General features: G+C 36.3%; 1 protein-coding gene across 5 annotated transcripts in view; it reads left to right on the top strand.

Annotated features, from left to right (window-relative positions):
- LEPR (leptin receptor) overlaps nucleotides 1-23,443 on the top strand; it is a 90,188-nt gene that overhangs the window by 37,751 nt on the left and 28,994 nt on the right. For all 5 annotated transcript variants that reach the window (XM_043461056.1, XM_043461058.1, XM_043461059.1 and 2 more), the window contains 5 exons: nucleotides 6,956-7,164; nucleotides 12,282-12,427; nucleotides 15,949-16,093; nucleotides 22,830-23,120; nucleotides 23,279-23,396. In XM_043461056.1, coding sequence (XP_043316991.1) covers nucleotides 6,956-7,164; nucleotides 12,282-12,427; nucleotides 15,949-16,093; nucleotides 22,830-23,120; nucleotides 23,279-23,396 — 909 coding nt within the window. The remainder of the gene's footprint in view (nucleotides 1-6,955; nucleotides 7,165-12,281; nucleotides 12,428-15,948; nucleotides 16,094-22,829; nucleotides 23,121-23,278; nucleotides 23,397-23,443) is intronic.

The following is a 23,443-nucleotide window of genomic DNA, read 5'->3' as shown; positions in this document are numbered from 1 at the left end:
AATTGGACATGACTTAGTCAGTGAACAACAAACAACTTTTTCTAGAAGTGAGAAATCTTGCCTCCTTTTCCAACAATATATTACCCTAGTTGTTTAGTCCTAAAATACACACAAAGTAATTTTGGAATAGCTAAGTTGCCAACATCCGCTGGATCATCAAAAAAGCAGGAGAGTTCCAGAAAAACATCTATTTCTGCTTTATTGACTATGCCAAAGCCTTTGACTATGTGGATCACCACAAACTGTGGAAAATTCTTCAAGAGATGGGAATACCAGACCACCTGACCTGCCTCTAGAGAAACCTATATTCAGGTCAGGAAGCAACAGTTAGAACTGGACATGGACAACAGACTGGTTCCAAATAGGAAAAGGAGTTCGTCAAGGCTGTATATTGTTACCCTGCTTATTTAACTTTTATGCAGAGTACATCATGAGAAATGCTGGGCTGGAAGAAGCACAAGCTGGAATCAAGATTGCCGGGAGAAATATCAATAAATCACCTTAGATATGCAGATGACACCACCCTTATGACAGAAAGTGAAGAGGAACTAAAAAGCCTCTTGGTGAAAGTGAAAGAGGAGAGTGAAAAAGTTGGCTTAAAGCTAAACATTCAGAAAACTAAGATCATGGCATCTGGTCCCATCACTTCATGGGAAATAGATGGGGAAACAGTGGAAACAGTGTCAGACTTTATTTTGGGGGACTCCAAAATCACTGCAGATGGTGACTGCAGCCATGAAGTTAAAAGACGCTTACTCCTTGGAAGGAAAGTTATGACCAACCTAGATAGCATATTGAAAAGCAGAGACATTACTTTGCCAAAAAGGGGGTCTAGTCAAGGCTATGGTTTTTCCGGTGGTCATGTATGGATGTGAGAGTTGGATGTGAAGAAAGCTGAGAACCGATGAATTGATGGTTTTGAACTGTGGTGTTGGAGAAGACTCTTGAGAGTCCCTTGGACTGCAAGGAGATCCAACCAGTCCATCCTAAAGGATATCAGTCCTGGGTGTTCATTGGAAGGACTGATGCTTATGCTGAAACTCCAGTACTTTGGCCACCTCATGCGAAGAGTTGACTCATTGGAAAAGATCCTGATGCTGGGAGGGATTGGGGGCAGGAGGAGAAGGGGATGACAGAGGATGAGATGGCTGGATGGCGTCACCAACTCAATGGGCATGAGTTTGCGTAAACTCCGGAAGTTGGTGATGGACAGGGAGGCCTGGCGTGCTGCGATTCATGGGGTCACAAAGAGTTGGACACGACTGAGCAACTGAACTGAAGCCATACTGCTGTAGGAAACAAGCAGGGTAACCAGAGTACAGTTTTGTGTTGACTCATTTTGTCTTTGCTAATGACAAAGATTACATGATCGAAATACTGTCTAGTTAACTAGGATATCCCCTCACCTTCTACTTCATGTGGTTATGTTGTTAACTTGATATGTATTTAGATCCCTTTGCTTTTGTTTGTATTCCTTTTTTATTTTTTTCTCCCTCCATCTCATCCTTGTTGATTTTCCATTTGTTTGGTAATATCGTACAACTGAGAAGTACTTTGTTTTATACAGAATGCTTCTTAAATTTGTCTCCTTGATGAAATTTGTCAGCTTCTCACCTGGACCTAATTCATGAGGTCTGGGCTGGGTTTGCATTTCTATCAAGTTACAGATGATGCTAATATTATTGGCTTGGGAACCATATTATGAGAGCCTCTGATCTATAACACTTACTAAACACAGATTCCTTGGACCCAGATATGCTGAATTCCATGGAGGGTCCAGGAATCTAGTTTTAACGAGGCTCCAGGTGATTTTTATGATGAAACTAGTCTGGGATGCTAAACTGTTTTTTGAAATTCCTTGTGATGGGTAAAGTAGATTTTTGGGAGTAACATTTGTATAGGTTACCAGTCTGAGATTTAAAATGTGACTTGATTAAATTATTCACAAAACTAATGCTAAATTTTCCAATTCATTTTATGGTTCGCCGACTATGTTTTGCTCTCAGTTTATGTCACAGTAAAGAGCACTCATTTGGTGTTACTCCCATAATAATTCAGTGTAGATCTTTCTCAGAGAAGTTTTAAAATATTCATAGAAAAATTTTGGGGGGAATAAGTAACATGACCAAAGTCAGAGGATAGGATGTGCTTTCTATAAACCACTGTGAGTAAAAGGTGAAATTTCAGTACTAATTATATATCTAGCTTCTGAGTAGAAATACTGCCCTAATTGTGAAATTTGCAAGGAAACCAAATTTAAAATTTATTTGACAACTTTTTTATTATTTTCATTTGCAAGTGTAGTTTATTCATATATAGAGGGATTAAATAAATAGTGGCACTAAATTTATGTATGTGAGTACTGGCAATGCATAAAATATTTTGCTGCATAAACATTTTTCAAGAATGTCAGAAATTCTTAAGTTTTGATTATTTTAAGCCAATTGTATTGCTTGCTTATTTTAAAAATTTGATCCCCATTTTGATTTACACTACTTTGAAATTTTGATAATTTAAAAGTAGTATTATCAAAATTTTAAAGTACCTTTTAAAACTCTGTTTTCTTGTTTGAAATGATTTTATTTATTTATTTATTTTATTTTTGGCTGTGCTGGGTCTTTGCTGCTATGTGTGGGCTTTCTCTAGCTGTGGTGAGTGGAGGCTTCTGTTGTTGTAGGTCACGGGCTCTAGAGCATGAGGGCTTCAGTAGTTGTGGCTCACGGGCTTAGTTGCCCCATGGGATGTAGAATCTTCCCAGGTCAGGGATTGAACCCATGTCCCCTACATTGGCAGGTGTATTCTTAACCACTGGGCCACCAGGGAAGTCCTTCAAATATCATTTGATGTAAGTAAATACTTAAAACTTTAAAAAATCTTTTGGAAGATAAAAGAAGTTCTTATGTTTACTTTGAGACGTAACAAGGCTGTATAGTCCAGGTTTCACACAAACTTGGAAAAACTTCTACTCTAATAAATGTGAGAAATATCTAATGTTTTCCTCAAGGAAAAAATAATTCAAAATAATTCTGTAATTTTCTAATTTTTGATTTTTGAAATATTAACAATTCAGATTATATTTATTCTTTAGTTGTGGCCATTAAAATCTTTATTAATCCCTTAAGTAAAATGATAATGGTAACAGTGAACTTAACTTGTGATTATAAGGCATCTTGGATGTAATGAATTGAGTACTGAACATGGAAGCATGAGACTTAAGATGAATTCCAGTCCATGTTCTCTCTGAGCCTCAGTTTTTTTACTTGTAAAATAGGTGATATGAGTTCCCTCATAAAGTGGTTTGAAAAATTGATGTAGATAGTGATCCTCAAGGTGTTTTGTGTGCTTTATCAGTTCAGTTCAGTTCAGTATATTATGCTAAATAGTGAAATTTGATGATATATTTAATGTGGTTTCTATATTTTTGAGTCCTTTTTTCATCAAGTAGTCACCAGTTCAGTTCAGTCGCCCAGTCGAGTCTGACTCTTTGTGGCCCCATGGACTGCAGCACACCAGGCCTCCCTGTCCATCACCAGCTCCTGGAGTTTACTCAAACTCATGTCCATTAAGTCCATGATGCCATCCAACCATCTCATTCTCTGTCATCCCCTTCTCCTCCCATCTTTAATCTTTCCCAGCATCAAGGTCTTTTCAAATGAATGAGGTGGCCAAAGTATTGGAGTTTCAGCTTCAACATCAGTCCTTCCAGTGAATATTCAGGACTGATTTCCTTTAGGATGGACTGGTTGGATCTCCTTGCAGTCCAAGGGACTCTCAAGAGTCTCCTCCAACACCACAGTTCAAAAGCATCTGTTTTTCAGCACTCAGGTTTCTTTATAGTCCAACTCTCACATCCATACATGACCACTGGAAAAACCATAGCCTTGACTAGACCCCCTTTTTGGCAAAGTAATGTCTCTTCTTTTTAATATGCTGTCTAGGTTGGTCAAAACTTTTCTTCTAAGGAGTAAACGTCTTTTAACTTCATGGGTGTAGTCTCCATCTGCAGTGATTTTGGAGTCCCAAAAAATAAAGTCTGACACTGTTTCCACTGTTTCCCCATCTATTTCCCATGAAGTGATGGGACCAGATGCCATGATCTTAGTTTTCTGAATGTTGAGCTTTAAGACAACTTTTTCATTCTCCTCTTTCACTTTCATCAAGAGGTTCTTTAGTTCTTCTTCACTTTCTGCCATAAGGGTGGTGTCATCTGCATGTCTGAGGTTATTGATATTTCTCCCGGCAATCTTGATTCCAGCTTGTGCTTCCTCCAGTCCAGCATGTCTCATGATGTACTCTGCATAGAAGTTAAATAAGCAGGGTGACAATATACAGCCTTGATGTACTCCTTTTCCTATTTGGAACCAGTCTATTGTTCCATGTCCAGTTCTAACTGTTGCTTCCTGACCTGCAGACAGATTTCTCAAGAGGTAGGTCAGGTGGTCTGGTATACTGGTAGTTACCAGCAGGGAGTGCAAAATGTTTTTGGCCTATAGCTGGGATAGAAAATCTTTTTTCTTAAAGGTGAAGATAATAAATATTTTAGGCTTTACTCTCTGTATCACAACCTTGTAGTCATAGCTACTAATGAATGAGTTAGTTAATGAATGAGCCTGACTGTGTTTATGGACACTGAAATGTGAATTTTATATAATTTCCATGATTGTGGGATATTCTTCCTTCTTTTTTAAAACCAGTAGATAATGTAAGAAATGCTTCTTAGCTCATAGGCTGTACAAAAGCAATTGTATTTGGCTTGTGGGATACAGTTTCCTCACCCCTGAGTTTCATGATGGGTTATCTGTTGGAGTGAGTTGGGAAATTACCGTGTGGAGATTTTTACTAAAAACCCTACAAATTATGAAATACTATGATATATATTGTGTAGTACATGTACTCTATAATACATAATCATTATATATCATTATTATGAATATATACTATGCATATTTTTGTGTATACTGAAATTATAAAGTACATGAAAATGAGATTGATTAAATAGAACACAGCAGTGAAATGGTAGAGAAACCACAGAGTTAATCTCTTTAGGAATCAGCCCTATTTTACAAATATCAACTGTATTTAGAAAAATATGGCATTGGTGAGACCATCTAAAGTAAGAGTATAATTCTAACTTTTCTTTTTGTTTTAAAAAAGAAAAAAATCACCAGAATTTCCTCTTAAAAATTATTAGTGGGGAATATGTTTTCTGTTCAGTTCTTTTTTGCCTTAAAATTCGGAAGTTTTTCAGTCAAAGCATAATACAAGCTGCAAGCCTATTTCTGACATAAAATACTGCATTTATTTAATTTGTTCCATACTCTTGATAAAAGCTTTTATTTTAATATTTGAAAAACACATAGAAGCCATGGTGTGATATTTTTAAAAATCACATTTTATTGGAATTGTTTAAAGGTTTAGGTGAAGTTGAAAGTGCTAAGTCATTCTACCTTCAATTCGAAATGGAATTTTGAGTGTATAGCATTTTGAAGTTTTGAAAAACACTTTTTTTGGCACAGTATTTTATTTTAAGGTAAAATTTACATATAATAAAATGCACCTTAAATATAAGGTTGATGAATTTTGAGAAGTATGTTCACCTTTGTAACCAGTATCTTAATCAAATACTTTGCATTTCTCTAATAATTAATGATGTTGAGCCTCTTTTCATGTGTTTTTTGGCCATCTCTATGTCTTCATTGGTGAAATGTCTGTTTATATCTTCTGCCCATTTTTTGATTGACCCTTTTGTTATCTTTTTATCTTTCATAGTATCTTTTGAAGAACAGAAGTTTTTAATGTTGATAAAAATCCAATTATCAATTTGTCATTTTGTAACTCATGCTTTTGTGTTGCATCTAAGAAATTATTACTTAAAACAAAGTCACAAATTTTTTCCCCACAGTTTCTTCTGATTCATAGCTTTAAATTCTGCATTTAGATTAATGATCTATTTTGAATTAATTTTTGAATCTTATGTGAGGTGTGGATTAAAGTTGAATTTTTGTGTGAAGGGGGGCATATAGATATCCCACTGTTTCAGCACAATTTATTGAAAAGATTACTCTTTCTCCACAGAATTGCTTTTGTACCTTTGTAGAAAATTAATTGTCCATATAGGTGTTGGTTTCTTTTGTTCCATTAATCTATTTTTTTCTCTTTACATTCATACTCCTTTGGCTTGATTATTGTAGCTTATTAGCTGTGATTTCTTGTTTTATTATTTTAGCGGTGGCTTTAGGATTTAGAATATAGGTCTTTAACTTAATATAGTCGAACTTATGTTATACCTCCAACTGACATTTCATCACTACATGTATAATGGAAGAAAGTAATAGCTGTATACTTACATATCTCCCCTTTTGCCAAGTTTGGTATTAATGTCATACATTTTATTTCTACCTATGTTATAAACCCCACACTTTATGGTTATTATTTTTGCTTTAATTAGTCAATAAATATTTATCCTTTAAGTTAAATTTCATTTCTTTGTGTGGAACCAGACTTCTATTTACTGTCATTTTCTTTTTGTCCGAAAGACTTCCTTCAGCATTTTTTTTCTCTAAAGGAAGTTTTTGCAAGTTTGATTAATGATAAATTCTTTCCATTTTGGTGTGTCTGTAAAAAGCCTTTATTACATGTTTATTTTGAAAGATATTTGTCTTGAATATGGGATTTAAAAATCACAATTTTTCTTTCAGAACTTCACTGTTGCCTCATTGTCTTCTTGCTTATATTATTTCTAACTTGATTTATTGATTCTAACTTATATTGATTGCTAACTTGCTTTAACCCTTATCTTTGTGTCTCTGCTATAATGTAGCTTTTTTCCCCCAGAAGCTCTTTAGGCTGGGTGTGCAAAACACTTTACCTCAATTTGGATTTTGTGTCCTACATTTTAAATATATCTAGTGCTTTCACATCTATGTTAATACATAGCTCTTCTTTTCTCATGTAGGCTTGACATGCTAGAAGAATCACCTCTGCTCCCCCAGACAGACGGTTTTCAGATTGTTCAGTGCAACTGCAGTGTTCATGAGTATTGTGAATGTCGTGTGCCCGTGCCGACAGCCAAACTCAATAGCACCCTTCTTATGTATTTGAAAATCACATCTGGTGGAGTCGTTTTTCCCTCACCTCCAATGTCAGCTCAGCCCATTAATGTTGGTAAGTTGTGCCTAAGAAAGATAATATCTTTAAACATCAGTCATATAAACAGGTTGAAAATTGTTTACAAGATGTTTCATTAGCATATCTCGTTTTGACCGACACTGTAAGGATGATAAATGTAGTCTTCAGTTCAGTTCAGTTAAGGTCAGTCACTCAGTCATATCCGACTCTTTGCGACTCCATGAATCACAGCATGCCAGGCCTCCCTGTCCATCACCAACTCCCGGAGTCTACCCAAACCCATGCCCATCGAGTCGGTGATGCCATCCAACCATCTCATCCTCTGTCGTCCCCTTCTCCTCCTGCCCCCAATCCTTCCCAACATCAGGGTCTTTTCCAATGAGTCAACTCTTCGCATGAGGTGGCCAAAGTACTGGAGTTTCAGCTTCAGCATCAGTCCTTCCAATGAACACCCAGGACTGATCTTCTTTAGGATGGACTGGTTGGATCTCCTTGCAGTCCAAGGGACTCTCAAGAGTCTTCTCCAACACCACAGTTCAAAAGCATCAATTCTTCAGCACTCAGCTTTCTTTACAGTCCAACTCTCCCATCCATACATGACCACTGGAAAAACCATAGCTTTGACTAGATGGACCTTTGTTGACAAAGTAATGCCTCTGCTTTTAAATATGCTATCCAGGTTGGTCATAACTTTCCTTCCAAGGAGTAAGCATCTTTTAATTTCATGGCTGCAGTCACCATCTGCAGTGATTTTGTAGTCTTAGGGGGGTATTAAAAGCAGCTTCTAGAATGATTTAACAACAGTATAGGTATTTCTGCAATTGTAACAAATTCATTTTGAAACCAGTTTGATTTCTTTAAATCCTAGGTCAGTCTAATGGATATGTTTTGTTTGGTTATTACTTTTTCACATCTCAGATAACTATTTCTGAAAATAATTAAAAGCTCTTTTTTACCTGACTTTATGCCTTCAATAAATATTTTTTAGAGACTCATGGGTATTAGTCACTGCTCTAGGAGCTGGGGGAAACAATGGTGAGTGAGACAAAGCGCCTGCCTCACAGAACAGGGGTAGACAATATTGGGCAGAGAGAAATAATAAAAACATAAGCAAACTAATTGGCTGTACAAATCTGACTAGAAGAAAAACTTATGTAATAGACAAGTGCCCACATTATTAGTGCAAAGATTCCCCAGATTTCTTTGATCAACTTGAATATATAATTATAAATATTCAGTGTATTCAGTTACATTATTCAATGTGAATAATATAGATGAATGTTAAATTATTAACTCATTAACTCAGTTTTGTGTGTATGTGTTAAATTATATGTTACATATGATACATAATTTAATAGTGTTACTGTTTTACATTATTGCAAATTCTTTATGTGCTTCTCTGCATCATTGTTTTTGCCATCACTGGAACCAGTTTTTCAGATATCTGACACCATATTCTTTAGAACTTCATCCTCACTTCTCTTTAAATACTAAGGGTATAGCATTTTTTGAATCTACATATGATATCATTTTCAACATTAGGACTTTTAAATAACTTGTCCTTTAGGGATATATTTGTGATTTCCACGTGATTACTATGATATCCAAGCAATTCAGTCATGATATTATACCATAGGGAAAAAACAAAAAAAATCTATAAAATGTCATCATTTTCTCTTTTTTAAAACCAGTTCTATCAGGTGGTTTTTTAGAAGTATTTAGAGCCAACATTGAATTAAATTGTTTTTAAAAGTAAGGTAGTTAAGACAAGGTGCTGTAATAGACTTTATAAGAGACTTTAAAAAATTTGTCTTCTTTCAGGTAATTTTGGGAAAAAAATCTCTTTTTTTTTTTTGTATTTGGGTATATGTGATTTAGATCTCAAAATTGAAAGAAATAAAATAAGACAAGTTGTACGATAGAGAATGTCAGGTGTAGGGGTCTATTATTTCAGCTGTGGAAGTCCTCTTTTAGGAAATAGCATTTAAACTCAAAGAAAAAGAGATAACTATGCAAAAATCCAGAACAAAAGGTGCTCTGAGCAGGAAGAATAGCACTCACAAAATTCCTGGCATAGAATGAGCCCAGAATTTGGAAGAACCAAAAAAGACAGGAGCCTTTTGCTTGGAGTAACTAAGGTAGGAGAACATTCAGAGATGTCGTTAGAGAGTCATCTGCATCCAGGTCATACCACAGGCTGTGGTTACAAAGTTTGGATTTTATTCTAATTGCAGTGGAAGCTTTTGTACCAGGAGAGTGATGTGATCAGATGTGTGTGTTTGTGTGTGTGTGTGGGCACATGCAAGCACACATGCATGCTCGTGCACATGTTTAAAATGTATGCTATATTGAAGAAGTGAATTGATGGGGAAGGGAAAAAGGATACTTGCAAGAATGGAAGCAGAGGACTCAGATAGGCAGCTGCCAGAGTTGTCCAGTTGGCTTAGGGTTGTTGCAATGGAGATGTAAAGAAATGTTCAGGCTTGGGATCTGTTAGGAGATGGTGCTTCCCTCATACTCAGTTGGTAAAGAAGCCGCCTGCAGTGCAGGAGACCCCAGTTCAATTACTGGGTTGGGAAGATCCACTGGAGAAGGGATAGGCTACCCACTGCAGTATTCTTGGGCTTCCCTTGTGGCTCAGCTGGTAAAGAATCCGCCTGCAATGTGGGAGACCTGGGTTCCATCCCTGGGTTGGGAAGATCCCCTGGAGAAGGGAAAGGCTAGCCACTCCAGTATTGTGGCCTGGAGAATTCCATGGACTGTATAGTCCATGAGATTGCAAAGAGTCGGACACAACTGAGCGACTTTCACTTTCACTTTTCAGGAGATGGTGCAGACTAAGTGGATTGGGTATGAAGTGTGAAGGACAGAGAGGAGTCAAGGATGACACTTAGGCTTGGTGTGAGCCTAGGATGACACTTAGGACCTGGTTAGTAGCAGAATAGTGTTACCAAATGGGGATATTGGAGATAATTAAGTGTGTGACTAATTATATTTGAGATGCTTATTAGAAATCAAAGAGACGTTGAATAGGTAGTTAGATATTTGATTCTAGAGTTAAGGGGAGATACACATTTGGGAGTCTCTAGCGTCAGATGTTTATGGGATTGTATGAGGTCACGCATTTAGAGTCCAGTGAGAGAAAGACTGAGAAAGATTGAGAGGCAGTCAGAGAGAAGAGGAGTAAAGGAATGTGACAGCTGGAAACCAGGTGGACAAAGTATTTCTACTTGTCCGCTACTCACAGAATAAGCAGTTGGCACACTGCTGAGAGATGGAGTAAAATGTATCAGACAGTTGACGCTGGATTCAGCGAAGAGTAGTAACCTTGGTAAGAGTGGTTTCAGTGGACTGGCAAGAAGGAAGACCTGATCAGAATAGGTTGCTTAAGAAAGTGGGATGCAAAATGGAGAGTAAGTAATGCCAGCTCTTTGGAGGAATTTTCCCCTGAAAGAAGCCAGTATGTGTGGTCTGGGACTGAGTACCTAGGGGATCCAGGGAAAGGTTTATTTTTAGATTTCTAATACAAAGGCATATGTGTATGCATATAAGAACTGTAAAATAGTTTATAATTTTATGATTTCACTTCTGTTTGGTGTCTCTTTTTTTTCTATCTTTTGGGTCATGAATTTCACCTGTTACTTCTAGACTTTAGAGCTTAGCCATTCCTGCTTTAAAGTAACTAAAATTTGTAGTATGTCGCAGAGAGTAAAACTTCATTAATTTTGACTTGAGGAAAAGGAAAAAACTATGACTGAATTCTTGAAATTATGGAATGTGGAAAATATTAATGTGCCATTATTTTTTGAAAATAAAATACATGTCAGTAAATATTTCAATGTAATGATGATGTCTATGTTTATGAGTAATTCTTGTTAATCGTAAAAATCTTGAAAGCATAGAGATGCACACAGAAGAAAAATACATCATTTATTTTCTACTATTTTTACATTTTTTCTGTTTTAATGCATATTAACACATATCCTTTTATTTGTTCAAATTTTAATGAATTCAAGTATATATGTTGCTTAATGGGCTTCCCTTTAAGCCCATTAAGATGGCTTGGATGGTAAAGAATCTGCTGCAGTGTAGGAGACCCAGTTCAATCCCTGGGTTGGGAAGATCCCCTGGAGAAGGGAATGACTACCCAATCCAGTATTCTGGCCTGGAGAATTCCATGGACTGTATAGTCCATGGGGTCGCAAAGAGTCGGACATGACTGAGCGACTAACACTTTCACTTTCACATTGTTTAATAAACTTTCAAAACTAGCAATATTAAACTTTTTCAACATTCTTCTCTAATATGATTTTAATGACTATAAATATGACTATAAATTACTCTTAAGGGTATGAACTGTTACTTGTTCAATCAGTTCTTTATTGTAAGATGTTTGTGTTGTTTCTACAGATGATTTAAAGTTTGTTGTATGTTTTAAATTGTATGTTTTAAACTCCACAGCCATAAGTCTCCACATGTGTATTTACACAAATGCATATACATACATAAAACACATAGACATATAAACTCAGAAATTAGATGCTAAGTTAAATACACCATTAGGATAAGAACTCTATCTCCATTTCTGGTGACAAGCCAAGTCCTGCTAATACTGTGTTTACTGCATGTAAATTGTGTATGCTATGGGTTATTTGAGTAGGTATGTCTCGATTTGTTGAATTTGAAAATTAATGTTTACTGTTTTACGTACAGATTTACATGAATCTGCATGCGTATATGCATTGATTTTTGCATGCAAAATTTATATGCATTTCCAAGTAGTGCTCTGCAAATGCTTGTTCTCCTTGTCATTCACTAAAACAGTGGGTTTCATCAGGGGAGGCTTCAAATAAGTGTGGGAAAAGCTAGGTTCAAAGTTAAAGTTAAGCAGGGCTTTTTTATAGCAGGAATTCACACTTGTCAAAATAACATCATTTTCTGATTTATAGTTTTTACCAGGTAGGGAGAAGGAAACGAAAATATATGGATTGCTGTGGTAAGGTATAGTAGTAGAATATCTTGGTTCTGTAATTAGCCTTTGGATAAGGACTCCTTAGTTTAAAGTATAGGATATGCTAAAAATTCATTTTGACTTCATTTCATGATTATCATGAAAATAACTTGACTTAAAAGTGTTCTCTTTTTTCCTTAAGTGAAGCCTGATCCACCATTAGGTTTGCATATGGAAATCACAGACACGGGTAGTTTAAAGATTTCATGGTCCAGCCCAACACTGGTACCATTTCAACTTCAATATCAAGTGAAATATTCAGAGAATTCTACAAAAAATATGAGAAAAGTAAGTATATTTTAGTAAATAAAATGAAAAGTTGAGAAGCAATTAAAGAAAAGGTGAGATGCCCTCCAAGTCCCATAGAGAATGCCTCTGCATATCAAATGTGTATACTGTTTTTGAGGCGATTCAGTCATACTTCAGTATCGTACCACTGGCTTTCACTCAAGATCAGCAAAAGAAATGAGCATGTACACAAAATTTCTGTATCTTCTATAAAATTATTTTAGAAAAGCTCTTCAGTGTTACTAAATATCTCTTGCATGTGGATCCATGTTATATTTTGATAAGCATGACAAATTTTTCCTAGAATTTACTGCCAGAAAAAGTTCCTTTTCTAAAAGCTTATGTATACTAGATTAATTCTCTTTTTTCCCCCCTCACTCTCCTTCTCTGTCTCGTTAACCAGACACACACACACACACACATGACTAATGACTACAAGAAGTCCAGATACAGAACTATTGAATTCATAATCATAGTATTTTCACTTAAAGACCTTCTCAGGTTTTGATTTTACATGCCGTCCTTATTTTTCTTATTACTCAATATATTTGTTTATATGCAGTCCATGCATTTGTACAGTATAGTCTGTCAAACCTTTTTTTCAGAAAGTGTTGTGCACCCACTAGGTGTCAAGGAACTCAGGATACACTAGTAGAACAGGATGAGGGAAGCTTGGAAGTGCAAGTGGAGATGTAATATTAATTAGAGGAGGGGGAAGATCTCTTTAAGAAAGTGATATTTGAGCAGGGATTTGAAGGAGGTGGTGATGCAGGGAAATTAGGGTCTAAATAGAGGAAATAGCAATTTAGAGGACCTTAGTTGGATGGGAAGTTGGAGGTCAGGGCAGTGAGTGAGATTAAGAGCAGTAGTGGAGGGGTAGGAGAGAAGGAGGAGTCGTGAAGAGCCTCATGGGTCATAACTTTGGCATTTTAATTTGTAAAACTAATTGTTATATAACTTAGAGGTAAAAACTTGTCTTTTTAGATCTGGGCTAATTTTCTAAGACTTGTAGTTTAGTCACTTAGTTGTGTCCGACTCTTTGCGACCCCATGGACTGCAGCATGCCAGGCTTCCCTGTCCATCATCAGCTCCTGGAGCTTGCTCAAATACATGTCCATCAAGTCGGTGGTGCCATCCAACCATCTCATCCTCTATCATCCTCGTCTCCTCCTGCCTTCAGTCTTTCCCAGCATCAGGTTATTTTCCAGTGAGTCAGTTCTTTGTATCAGGTGGCCAAAGTATTGGAGTTTTAGCTTCAGCATCAGTCCTTTCAATGAATATTCAGGACTGATTTTCTTTATGATTGACTGATTTGATCTCCTTGCAGTCCAAGGAACTCTCGAGTCTTCCCCCACACTTCAGTTCAAAAGCATCAATTCTTCGGCACTTAGCTTTCTTTATAGTCCAACTCTCACATCCATGTATGACTACTGGAAAAACCATAGCTTTGACTAGATGGACGTTTGTCTGCAACGTAATGTCTCTCCTTTTCAATATGCTGTCTAGGTTGGTCATAGCTTTTCTTCCAAGGAGCAAGTGTCTTTTAATTTCATGGCTACAGTCACCATCTGCAGTGATTTGGAGCCCCCCAAAATAAAGTCTCTTACTGTTTCCATTGTTTCCCCATCTATTTGCCATGAAGTGATGGGACCAGATGCCATGATTTTAGTTTTCTGAATGTTGAGCTTTAAGCCAACTTTTTCACTCTTCTCTTTCACTTTCATCAAAAGGCTTGTTTGTTCTTCTTTGCCTTCTGCCATAAGGGTGGTGTCATCTGTGTATCTGATGTTATTGATATTTCTCCTGGCAATCTTGATTCCAACTTGTGCTTCTTCCAGCACTGCATTTTGCATGATGTACTCTGCACATAAGTTAAATAAGCAGGGTGACAGTATACAGCCTTGACATACTCTTTTCCCTATTTGGAACCAGTCTGTTGTTCTACATCTAGTTCTAACTGTTGCTTATTGACCTGCATACAGATTTCTCAGGAAGCAGGTCAGGTGGTCTGTTATTCCCAACTCTTGAAGAATTTTCCAGTTTGTTGTGATCCACACAGTCAAAGGCTTTGGCATAGTCAATAAAGCAGATTTTTTTGGAACTCTCTTTCTTTTTTGATGATCCATAAGATGTTGGCAATTTGATCACTGGTTCCTTTGCCCTTTCTGAATCTACCTTGAACATCTGGGAGTTCATGGTTGACGTACTGTTGAAGCCTGGCTTGGAGAATTTTGAGCATTACTTTGCTAGCGTGTGAGATGAGTGCAATTGTGCGGTAGTTTGAACATCCTTTGGCATTGCCCTTCTTTAGGATTGGAATGAAAATTGACCTTTTCCAGTCTTTTTCCAGCAGTGGCCACTGCTGAGTTTTCCAAATTTGCTGGCATATTGAATGTAGCACTTTAATAGCATCATCTTTTAGGATTTGAAATAGCTCAACTAGAGTTCCATCACTTCCACTAGCCTTGTTCGTAGTGATGCTTCCTAATACCACTTGACTTCTGGATTTTAAATATAGGCAATCTGATATTGTTTAATGTATTGCTGAGGCTTTTTGCCATTTTTGGTCTGTGTTGCCCCACAGTCGAATGGGCCAGGAAGTTCAATAGCTTCGGAATACCTCATTGGTTGTTTTATGAAGTTACGTCTCTTATATGTTTTCACTCTGGTTTGTAAACTGTATTTTGATTGACTGTAGCTGATCATCATGGAGAAGGAAATGGCAACCCTCCGCAGTATTCTTGCCTAGAGAATTCCATGGACAGAGGAGCCTGGCAGGCTCTAGTCCATGGAGTTGCAAAGAGTCGGACACGACTGAGCAATTAACCCACACAGCTGATCATCAGACCAGGGTTCTTAAAATTATTCATGCCCTCCTTCCGTGCCCCATTGCTCTAGGAAGGTTTATAGCTCTCTGCCTACCCTGTACATCATCTTTTTTTTTTTTTAATATTTACTTATTTTTTCGGCTGTGTCAGGTCTTAACTGTAGCACGCAGGATCTTTGCTGTGTCAATTGGGATCTTTCATTGTGCTATGTGGGTTTAGTTGCTCCATGGGATGTGGGATGTTAGTTCCCCAACCAAGGATCAGACCTGTGTCCCCTGCATTGCAGGCAAGTTCTTAACCACTGGATGATCAAGGATGTCCCTCTGTGCATTGTAGTCTATTAATATCTTGTATATTATTGATGTCAGCAAAGGCGTGAAGCTTCCCACTGATTTTAGCTGTTCCTCTCCAAGTTTGAAAAGTCAATATTCATTATCATTCAGTTAAAAATATATGCTGATTATCACTGTGATTTTTTTCCCTTGAACTTACAGGCTTTTAAAAATACTGTTGACTAATGTCAGTCAAACGTTTGTTACTGGGTTATTGATCTCTGTTAAATTCCACTGTGTCCAGCTAACTCCTCTGTAAGATTTTAATTCTTTGAAGTTTGTAGAGACCTGCTTGTAATCAATTTTGGCAAAGGTTTCACATCAACCTGATGCTCTGATGTTTTCAAATGATATTTAACAGGCTGATGAGATTGTCTCAGCTACATCTCTGCTAGTAGACAATGTGCTTCCTGGGTCTTCATATGACGTGCAGGTGAGGAGCAAGAGATTGGATGGCCTAGGACTCTGGAGTGACTGGAGCGCCCTTCTTACCTTTACTACACAAGGTAGGTTTTGTAGGAGTCACTTCTGTTCATAGGGGAGTATGATTCCCGAATTGCCTTTGGCATATTATACTTGTCTTAAATTTTGTGGTGGTAAACCAAAAGGAGGAACACTGTTTTAACTTCTAATTTAAATTTTGAACAAGGTAATCCTTTAGTGAAAATTTGTGTGAGAGTTCCCTCATTTATGCTCATCCGTAACAGTATCTTGCTGAATTACTCTTTCTTACTCAAAAGACAGAGTTGATATAAAAGTTCCAAATATACAAATTCAGAACACTGCTTGTTCTTATGTTTCCTGAATTTACACTTGAAAATCAGATGTATTTATTTGGTATAAGTTTTAAATATTAAAGTTTTATTTGAATATTATATATGTTATATAATTAAGCAATTCTTATCACTCCAGATGCTTGCTTTTCAAAGCGTTTACTTTCAGTTTTCATATTTTTAAAATAATCTTTAATGTCAGAAAAACTGCAGTTTATTCACAGCTTCCTCATGGAGTTGAGGTGCAATGTTTTACATAGAGGCCCAGGAGTCTAATGGTGGTAAGCCCTGGCACAAGCCAGGCTGTGAATGTAGGAAGGCAGTTCATAGTTCTTTGACTAGTTTTCAGTCTATCAAATTTTCAAAATTATTCCCACTCAAACTCGCTCAGGTTGATAGTAGATATACGGAGAAAGCAAGTACCATGTAAAACACTAAACCATGTAAACACGTAGAACACTAAGCAGGCTTATTTATCAATTGCTTACTAGTTAAAACTCATTGATTGTTGAAGAGTAAGTATCAGTAGTAGTTTAAACGCACTGACTTTGGAGTCTGACAGAATTTTGTCAGAGTCCTGCCCATCCCCCTTATTTGGAAAGTTTCTTAACCTCCCTATACCTCAATTTCCTCATCTATAGAATAAGGAATTTTTATATGGATAGAATGAAATGATGCACATAAAGTGTGCTTACTGCAGTGCCTGACTCTTAGTAAGCACTTGTGAAATAGTGGATCACAGTTGATAAATATCAAGCTTGTAAATTGACAAACTCAATATTCAGAATCTCAAAGTCTAATGAAACTTAGAGGCTGACATGATACATACCTAATTGCTTAGCACAAATAACACTGTGAGAAGAGCTAAAGTAAGTGCTAAGCATTAGAAGGGATTAATTCTCACTGGAAAAGTCAGGAACCATGAGTGAACAGACTTAGAAGGCAGGAATTTCTTATCTCTATTCCTCAAATAATTATTGAGTATCACAATGTATGTAATAGGATGCTGAAAATTGAACTTTTGTTCTATCTTGAATTGTATATCACTGACTAATAGGTCTTAATGACCAGCTGTGAAATACATAGAGTGGAATGAATTAACAGCATCAAATTTCAGTGAATGTCCCGTGGAGGTTTTTATATAGTGGGATTGGGTGAAGTGGGTGGTGGGGTGGGTAGATGACAGGGGAGGCGGAGGCAGCAGCCCCTGCTCCCATTCTGAATGGCCCATAACTTGTACCTTTATTTTGCTGTCTGGTGAAATGTTTCTCTTCCACAAGAAAATGGCTTCATTCTTTGCTGTTTTTCTTCTTAATAAGATCTGAGAACCTACCCTCGCTGAAGAAAAGGGAAATTCTGAAAGAATCATGATTGTTTTAAAGTTTTCTGATGTTCAAGTTATACGTTTATACCTTCCTAGCATAATGATTCTTAGCAAAGTTATGTATTCAGTTGGATTAAATGAAATATTTGATCCAGAATAATTTAATAACTACTTGTATCACATTTCATATAAGGTTTTGTTTTGGGTTGTTCAACTGAGGTTCTTAGACCTTTCAATGGACATATTTTTAGTTCTATTTTGCTTTATACAAAACCCTTTTATACTTCTATTTCTTTCCGAGTTCATATCAGTATCTGTAGGATTAAATTTACTTAGTTTACTAAGATGTTGTATCATATTTTGCTTTCATAATAAACCAGGTATTTTAATATATACTATAAAACACATATGTACACATGTATATGCCCTTCCATAGGCAAATATTATGGGATTTGTTTACACGAAGGTGATAAAGGTATGTTTTGTTGAAAACAAGGATTGCCAATTTATTTGCTTGTGCAGTTTCCAGTAATTGTTGTTCTTCAGTCACTAAGTCATGTCTGACTCTTTGTGACTCCAGGGACTGCAGCACTCCAGGCTTCCCTGTCCTTCACTATCTACCAGAGTTTGCTCAAATTCATTGAGTTAGTGTTCATTGAGTGTTCATTGAGTTAGTGATGCTATCCAGTCCTCTCATCCTCTGCCACCTGCTTCTCCTTTTGCTTTCATTCTTTCCCAGCATCTTTTCCAGTGAATCAGCTATTCTCATCAGGTGGTCAAAGTATTGGAGCTTCAACTTCAACATCAGTCCTTCCAATGAGTATTCAGGGTTAAATGATTTCCTTTAGGATTTACTGGTTTTATCTTCTTCCTGTCCAAGGGACTCTCAAGAGTCTTCTCCAGCACCACAGTTCAAAAACATCAATTCTTTGGTGCTCAGCCTTCTTGATGGTCCAACTCTCACATCTGTACATGACTATGGAAAAATTATAGCTTTGATTATATGGACCTTTGTCGATGAAGTGATGTCTTTGCTTTTTAATATGCTGTCTAGGTTTGTCATAGTTTTCTTTCCAAGGAACAAGCATCTTTTAATTTCTTGGCTGCAGTCACCATCCGCAGTGATTTTGGAGACCAAGAAACAATATTACCATTAATAGCCAGCCTTTTACTTATTCAACACAGATGTGTCCTTTTAGTGACTGTAGACATTCCAAACAGAAAAACCTGAAAATGAGGAACGAATGCAGACAGTGAGTAAACAACTACCTCAAAGGCCAGAATTTGTTGATATAGCAGTGGATGTGAGGTTAAGCTTACTAATGTAACCAACTTGGATAGCTCAGATGCCATGAGTGATACCATGTGATAATCAAGGGAAAGACAGAAACTTGTCAAATAGAAACTAGATTACGACACCGGTAGAGGGGAGGAGAGCTTATATTCTTTAGCATCTCCCAAGCATATTTTTCTATTCCAGTATGATCTGCTGTAATGATGTAACATGTATTAAATCACAAATAAAAGGTAGAAGTAGATTGAGAACTCCTTCTTGAATAATAATAATATTGACAATTATAGGGTGCTTCCTGTGTTTCATGCACTTTGTGCTTTGCACATACTAACATTTTATCCTTTCAATGACCTGTGGGATAAGTACTGTTATCCCTCTTTTATAAACAAAGAAGTTGAGAATTAGATAGGGTTAAGTACTTGCAACAGTTGATACAATTACAAAATAGCCTAACTCCAAAGTTCATGTTTATAACCACTAGTAAGGCAATTAAGTGCATAATGTATAATTATACAAGATTTCTGGTAGCCCTAAAAATTGACCCTCAAAGCTAGTAAGCAGTAAATTTAATTATATAGAGCATTTTATTGGAACACCCCATTTCCTTCATGATTCCTGGTAAATGAGGTTTTAGCATTGCGTAGGTTTTTTGGTTTAGGTTTGCTGAGTTATGCTGGCTGCAATGTCTGCACTTCATAGTGCTGACTACACTTGAGGCTCATTTCCTGAAAGCTGTGCAACAGCAAAATATGTCTCCAAACTCAGGGACTTCCCATTCCTGTGTAAAGAGATTCGGATCCTTCTCCCTTAAGTCTAGCTACCATTGTTCACTGTCCAGCAAACAGAAACATTCCATGAGATTGAGGCGTTAATTTGTTTAGAATGTGTTAGCACACCTGTTTTATTATTTCCAAACACTTATAACAAAGGTTACTTGATGTAAATATTGCTGCAGGCAAAATACTAATTCTCAGGACCTTTGTAACTGCTACATTTTATTCATTAATGCATTTAAGCTGTACCTACCAAGTGTGTAGTTAATGAAGCATTGACTATTCCTAGTCAAAGAATTCTTATGGATTCTTTTTTTTTTTAAATAATTCATTCATTTTTAATTATCATTGAAAAATGGTTAATATGTCACTTGTTAGTAAGGCAGAAATCACCAGGTTTTTAGTTTAGGCCTCCTGTTATTATCACAGATTTCTTTTTTTTCTTTCATTCTTTTTTTTTTTTTTCATTTATTTTTATTAGTTGGAGGCTAATTACTTCACAACATTGCAGTGGGTTTTGTCATACATTGACATGAATCAGCCATGGAGTTACATGTATTCCCCATCCTGATCCCCCCTCCCACCTCCCTCTCCACCCAATTCCTCTGGGTCTTCCCAGTGCACCAGGCCCGAGCACTTGTCTCATGCATCCCACCTGGGCTGGTGATCAGTTTCACCATAGATAATATACATGCAGTTCTCTCGAAACATCCCACCCTCGCCTTCTAAAGTCTGTTCTGTACATCTGTGTCTCTTTTTCTGTTTTGCATATAGGGTTATCATTACCATCTTTCTAAATTCCATATATATGAGTTAGTATGCTGTAATGTTCTTTATCTTTCTGGCTTACTTCACTCTGTATAATGGGCTCCAGTTTCACTTATGGATTCTTTTAAAGTGAATTTAATAGGTTCTTTCTCTATAGCTGCTGGGAGATGCTTTTCAAGGAAAACCCAAGACTTACCAGAACTTATGAATATTGCAGTTTACATACTAAAAACAACTTTAGAAGTGCTGAATTCCTGTAGTAACTTTATTAACTGCATTCTTGTTGCTGTGAAGGAAGAGGAGAAACAGATATTAGATAATATCTACATTTCTTGTGCAGCTCTTATACCAGGTTAGAGAAAATACTTTTTTCTTAAAGAAAAATAGGTAATCTGCTCCAAGAATTAAAAAATCTATTTTATGGAGCTATGATAAAGACACGCATTTTAAAATAATTTATCTAAAATGTTTGATTCATGATTTATGTTCTTTTGAGTAATTTACTAATATTTGTCAATAGAATTTCCTTTTTAAATAGAATTCATTAATGTAGATCCTGTAAAGGTATTGATATTTGGTCATGAGAAGAAAATCATTGTTGTCTTAATTAACAAACTGTTGTGTAGTAGTATCTCACATGAGAGTAAAAGATAGATATATTTATATTATTTTGAAAATTAAATAGTCAACACATATCAATTTCAATACACTTGTTCAATGTAAATTTTATAGATCATCAGGTTTTTAATAACTTGTTTTTTAAGCTATGTTAGCATTTAATTACATGAAAATGCTGTGGCTTTAATTCTGTTTCTCAATTAAGTCTTACTTAGGCTTCAACTTCAAAGTGAAATGCTTTGAGTTTTTTATTATCTTTCAAATTAAAGCTTCAATTTAATTTTGGAAATCTTATTTGTACTCTTTTTTAAAAAAACTGAATTGAGACTTTTGAGGCAGTTGGTAATGAGGTGTGTGGTAAGTGAGTAATCACCAGTGAAGCCTGAGTGCCACCCTAGGTGAGATTCATAAATATAAGGGCTAACTTCTGTCCAGTAATTTCATGCTATGAAGTTTTTTCCTGTTTATACTTGACTGTAGACATAGCAAATGCAAATATCTTCTATGGATTGTAGATATTAAGACATTGGAGTTTAACATGCTATTACAGAAAAGAGAAAAATAATAAGAACTAATCAAAGTTTTTGGATTTGTTTTGAGGGTAATTCAAAGGATATATATGGACACAGATATTCATATTCCATCAGCATAAAATAGCTTACCTTAAATTTTACAACTGAAATATCCTGTTTTCATAATGCACTATGGCAGAAATAATTTCTTCCTGTGTAAACATTCATTTACTTCTTTTCTGTTTCTAATTAAAGAAAAGAGAGACTTAACTATGGCTTCCCAGGTGGTGCAGTGGTAAAGAATCCACCTGCCAATGCAGGAGACATGGGTTTGATTCCTGGATCGGGAATATAAGTGGCATCCCCTACTCCAGTACTCTTGCCTGGAGAATTCCATGGATAAAGGAGCCTGCAACAGTCTGTTGGGTCACAGAGCTGGAGACGACTGAGCACACAAAGAGAAAGAAAATGTTTCCAATAATAGGAGACTGAGATAGCACTAGGGAATAGTGTATAGACGTTAAAAATAATATTTTAGGGAAATATCGATTCCCCTTGTCCTCAACCACACGACACTGGCACTAAATAACTTAAAATGATGTTACAGAACAGTATTTGCAGTTTTGCCTGCCTTATTTACTGGTGTATCATTGAGTTTTCATTTCCTAACAAGTTTTCTTATTTAAAGCTATTTCTCTACTTGCTTACTTGAAATTTTCATGTATTCCAATGAGAGAAGGGCTATCACCATTTCTTCTTCAGGATTTTGCTTTGTAGGGATTTGATTTGAAAACTTGCCGAAGGTTCACTGATTCTGAAAGCAGAGTCTGATGGAAGACATGCCATGGTAGAATTAGACTATATTTCATCTTCACTAATTTTCTGCCTATCAACAAGTGACAGTTATTCACTAAAACATATTTTATAATGAATAAATCTCTGTTCTTAGAAAATTCTGAAGACATTTATGGACACTAAAGTCATTTGAGAAGGAGAATGCTTGGGATGCTTACTAACTATACATGAATGGGCACTACAGTTCTGCAGTCTCCCAGCACACTCATTTTATTTAGGGCAGTATAATCCTGAATGCCTGGTGAATCCTTTTTACGTGGTATCAGTTACTTACGTGATGGTTTCTTTCTTGATCTTATATCATATCTTTCTTTCCCCATTACAGATGTCATATACTTTCCACCTAAAATTCTGACAACGGTTGGGTCTAATGTTTCTTTTCACTGTATCTATAAAAATGAAAAGAAGATCGTTTCCTCAAAAAAGATTGTTTGGTGGTTGAATTTAGCTGAGAAAATTCCTCAAAGCCAGTATGATGTTGTGGATGATCATATTGGCAAAGTTACTTTTCCCAACTTGAATGCAACCAAACCCCGAGGAAAGTTCACCTATGATGCAGTGTACTGCTGCAATGAGCAAGAGTGCCACCATCGCTATGCTGAGTTATATGTGATTGGTAAGAATCCCAGCTTGTCTTCTTTTTTTCCATGAGATACATTTTTATTATGGACTCTATCTTAGAGTCCCATTGAAGATGCTAAGGAAATTTTATTTTCATTAAAAAATGTTTTGGTGTTTTTGCTTTATAGTAATATTTTAATATGTTTTAAATAGATGTCAATATCAATATATCATGTGAAACTGATGGGTACTTAACTAAAATGACTTGCAGATGGTCACCCAATGCAATCCAATCACTTGCAGGAAGCAATTTGCAGCTGAGGTATCATAGGTATGTATTATTTTTGTTATTTTATTTTTCTGTGGATATGGTGAGAT

The sequence above is a fragment of the Cervus canadensis genome, chromosome 2 (assembly GCF_019320065.1).
Source record: "Cervus canadensis isolate Bull #8, Minnesota chromosome 2, ASM1932006v1, whole genome shotgun sequence".
Classification (NCBI taxonomy): Eukaryota; Metazoa; Chordata; class Mammalia; order Artiodactyla; family Cervidae; genus Cervus; species Cervus canadensis.
Note: the sequence above shows the minus strand (reverse complement) of the source record. Positions and strands in the feature narration are given on the sequence as shown.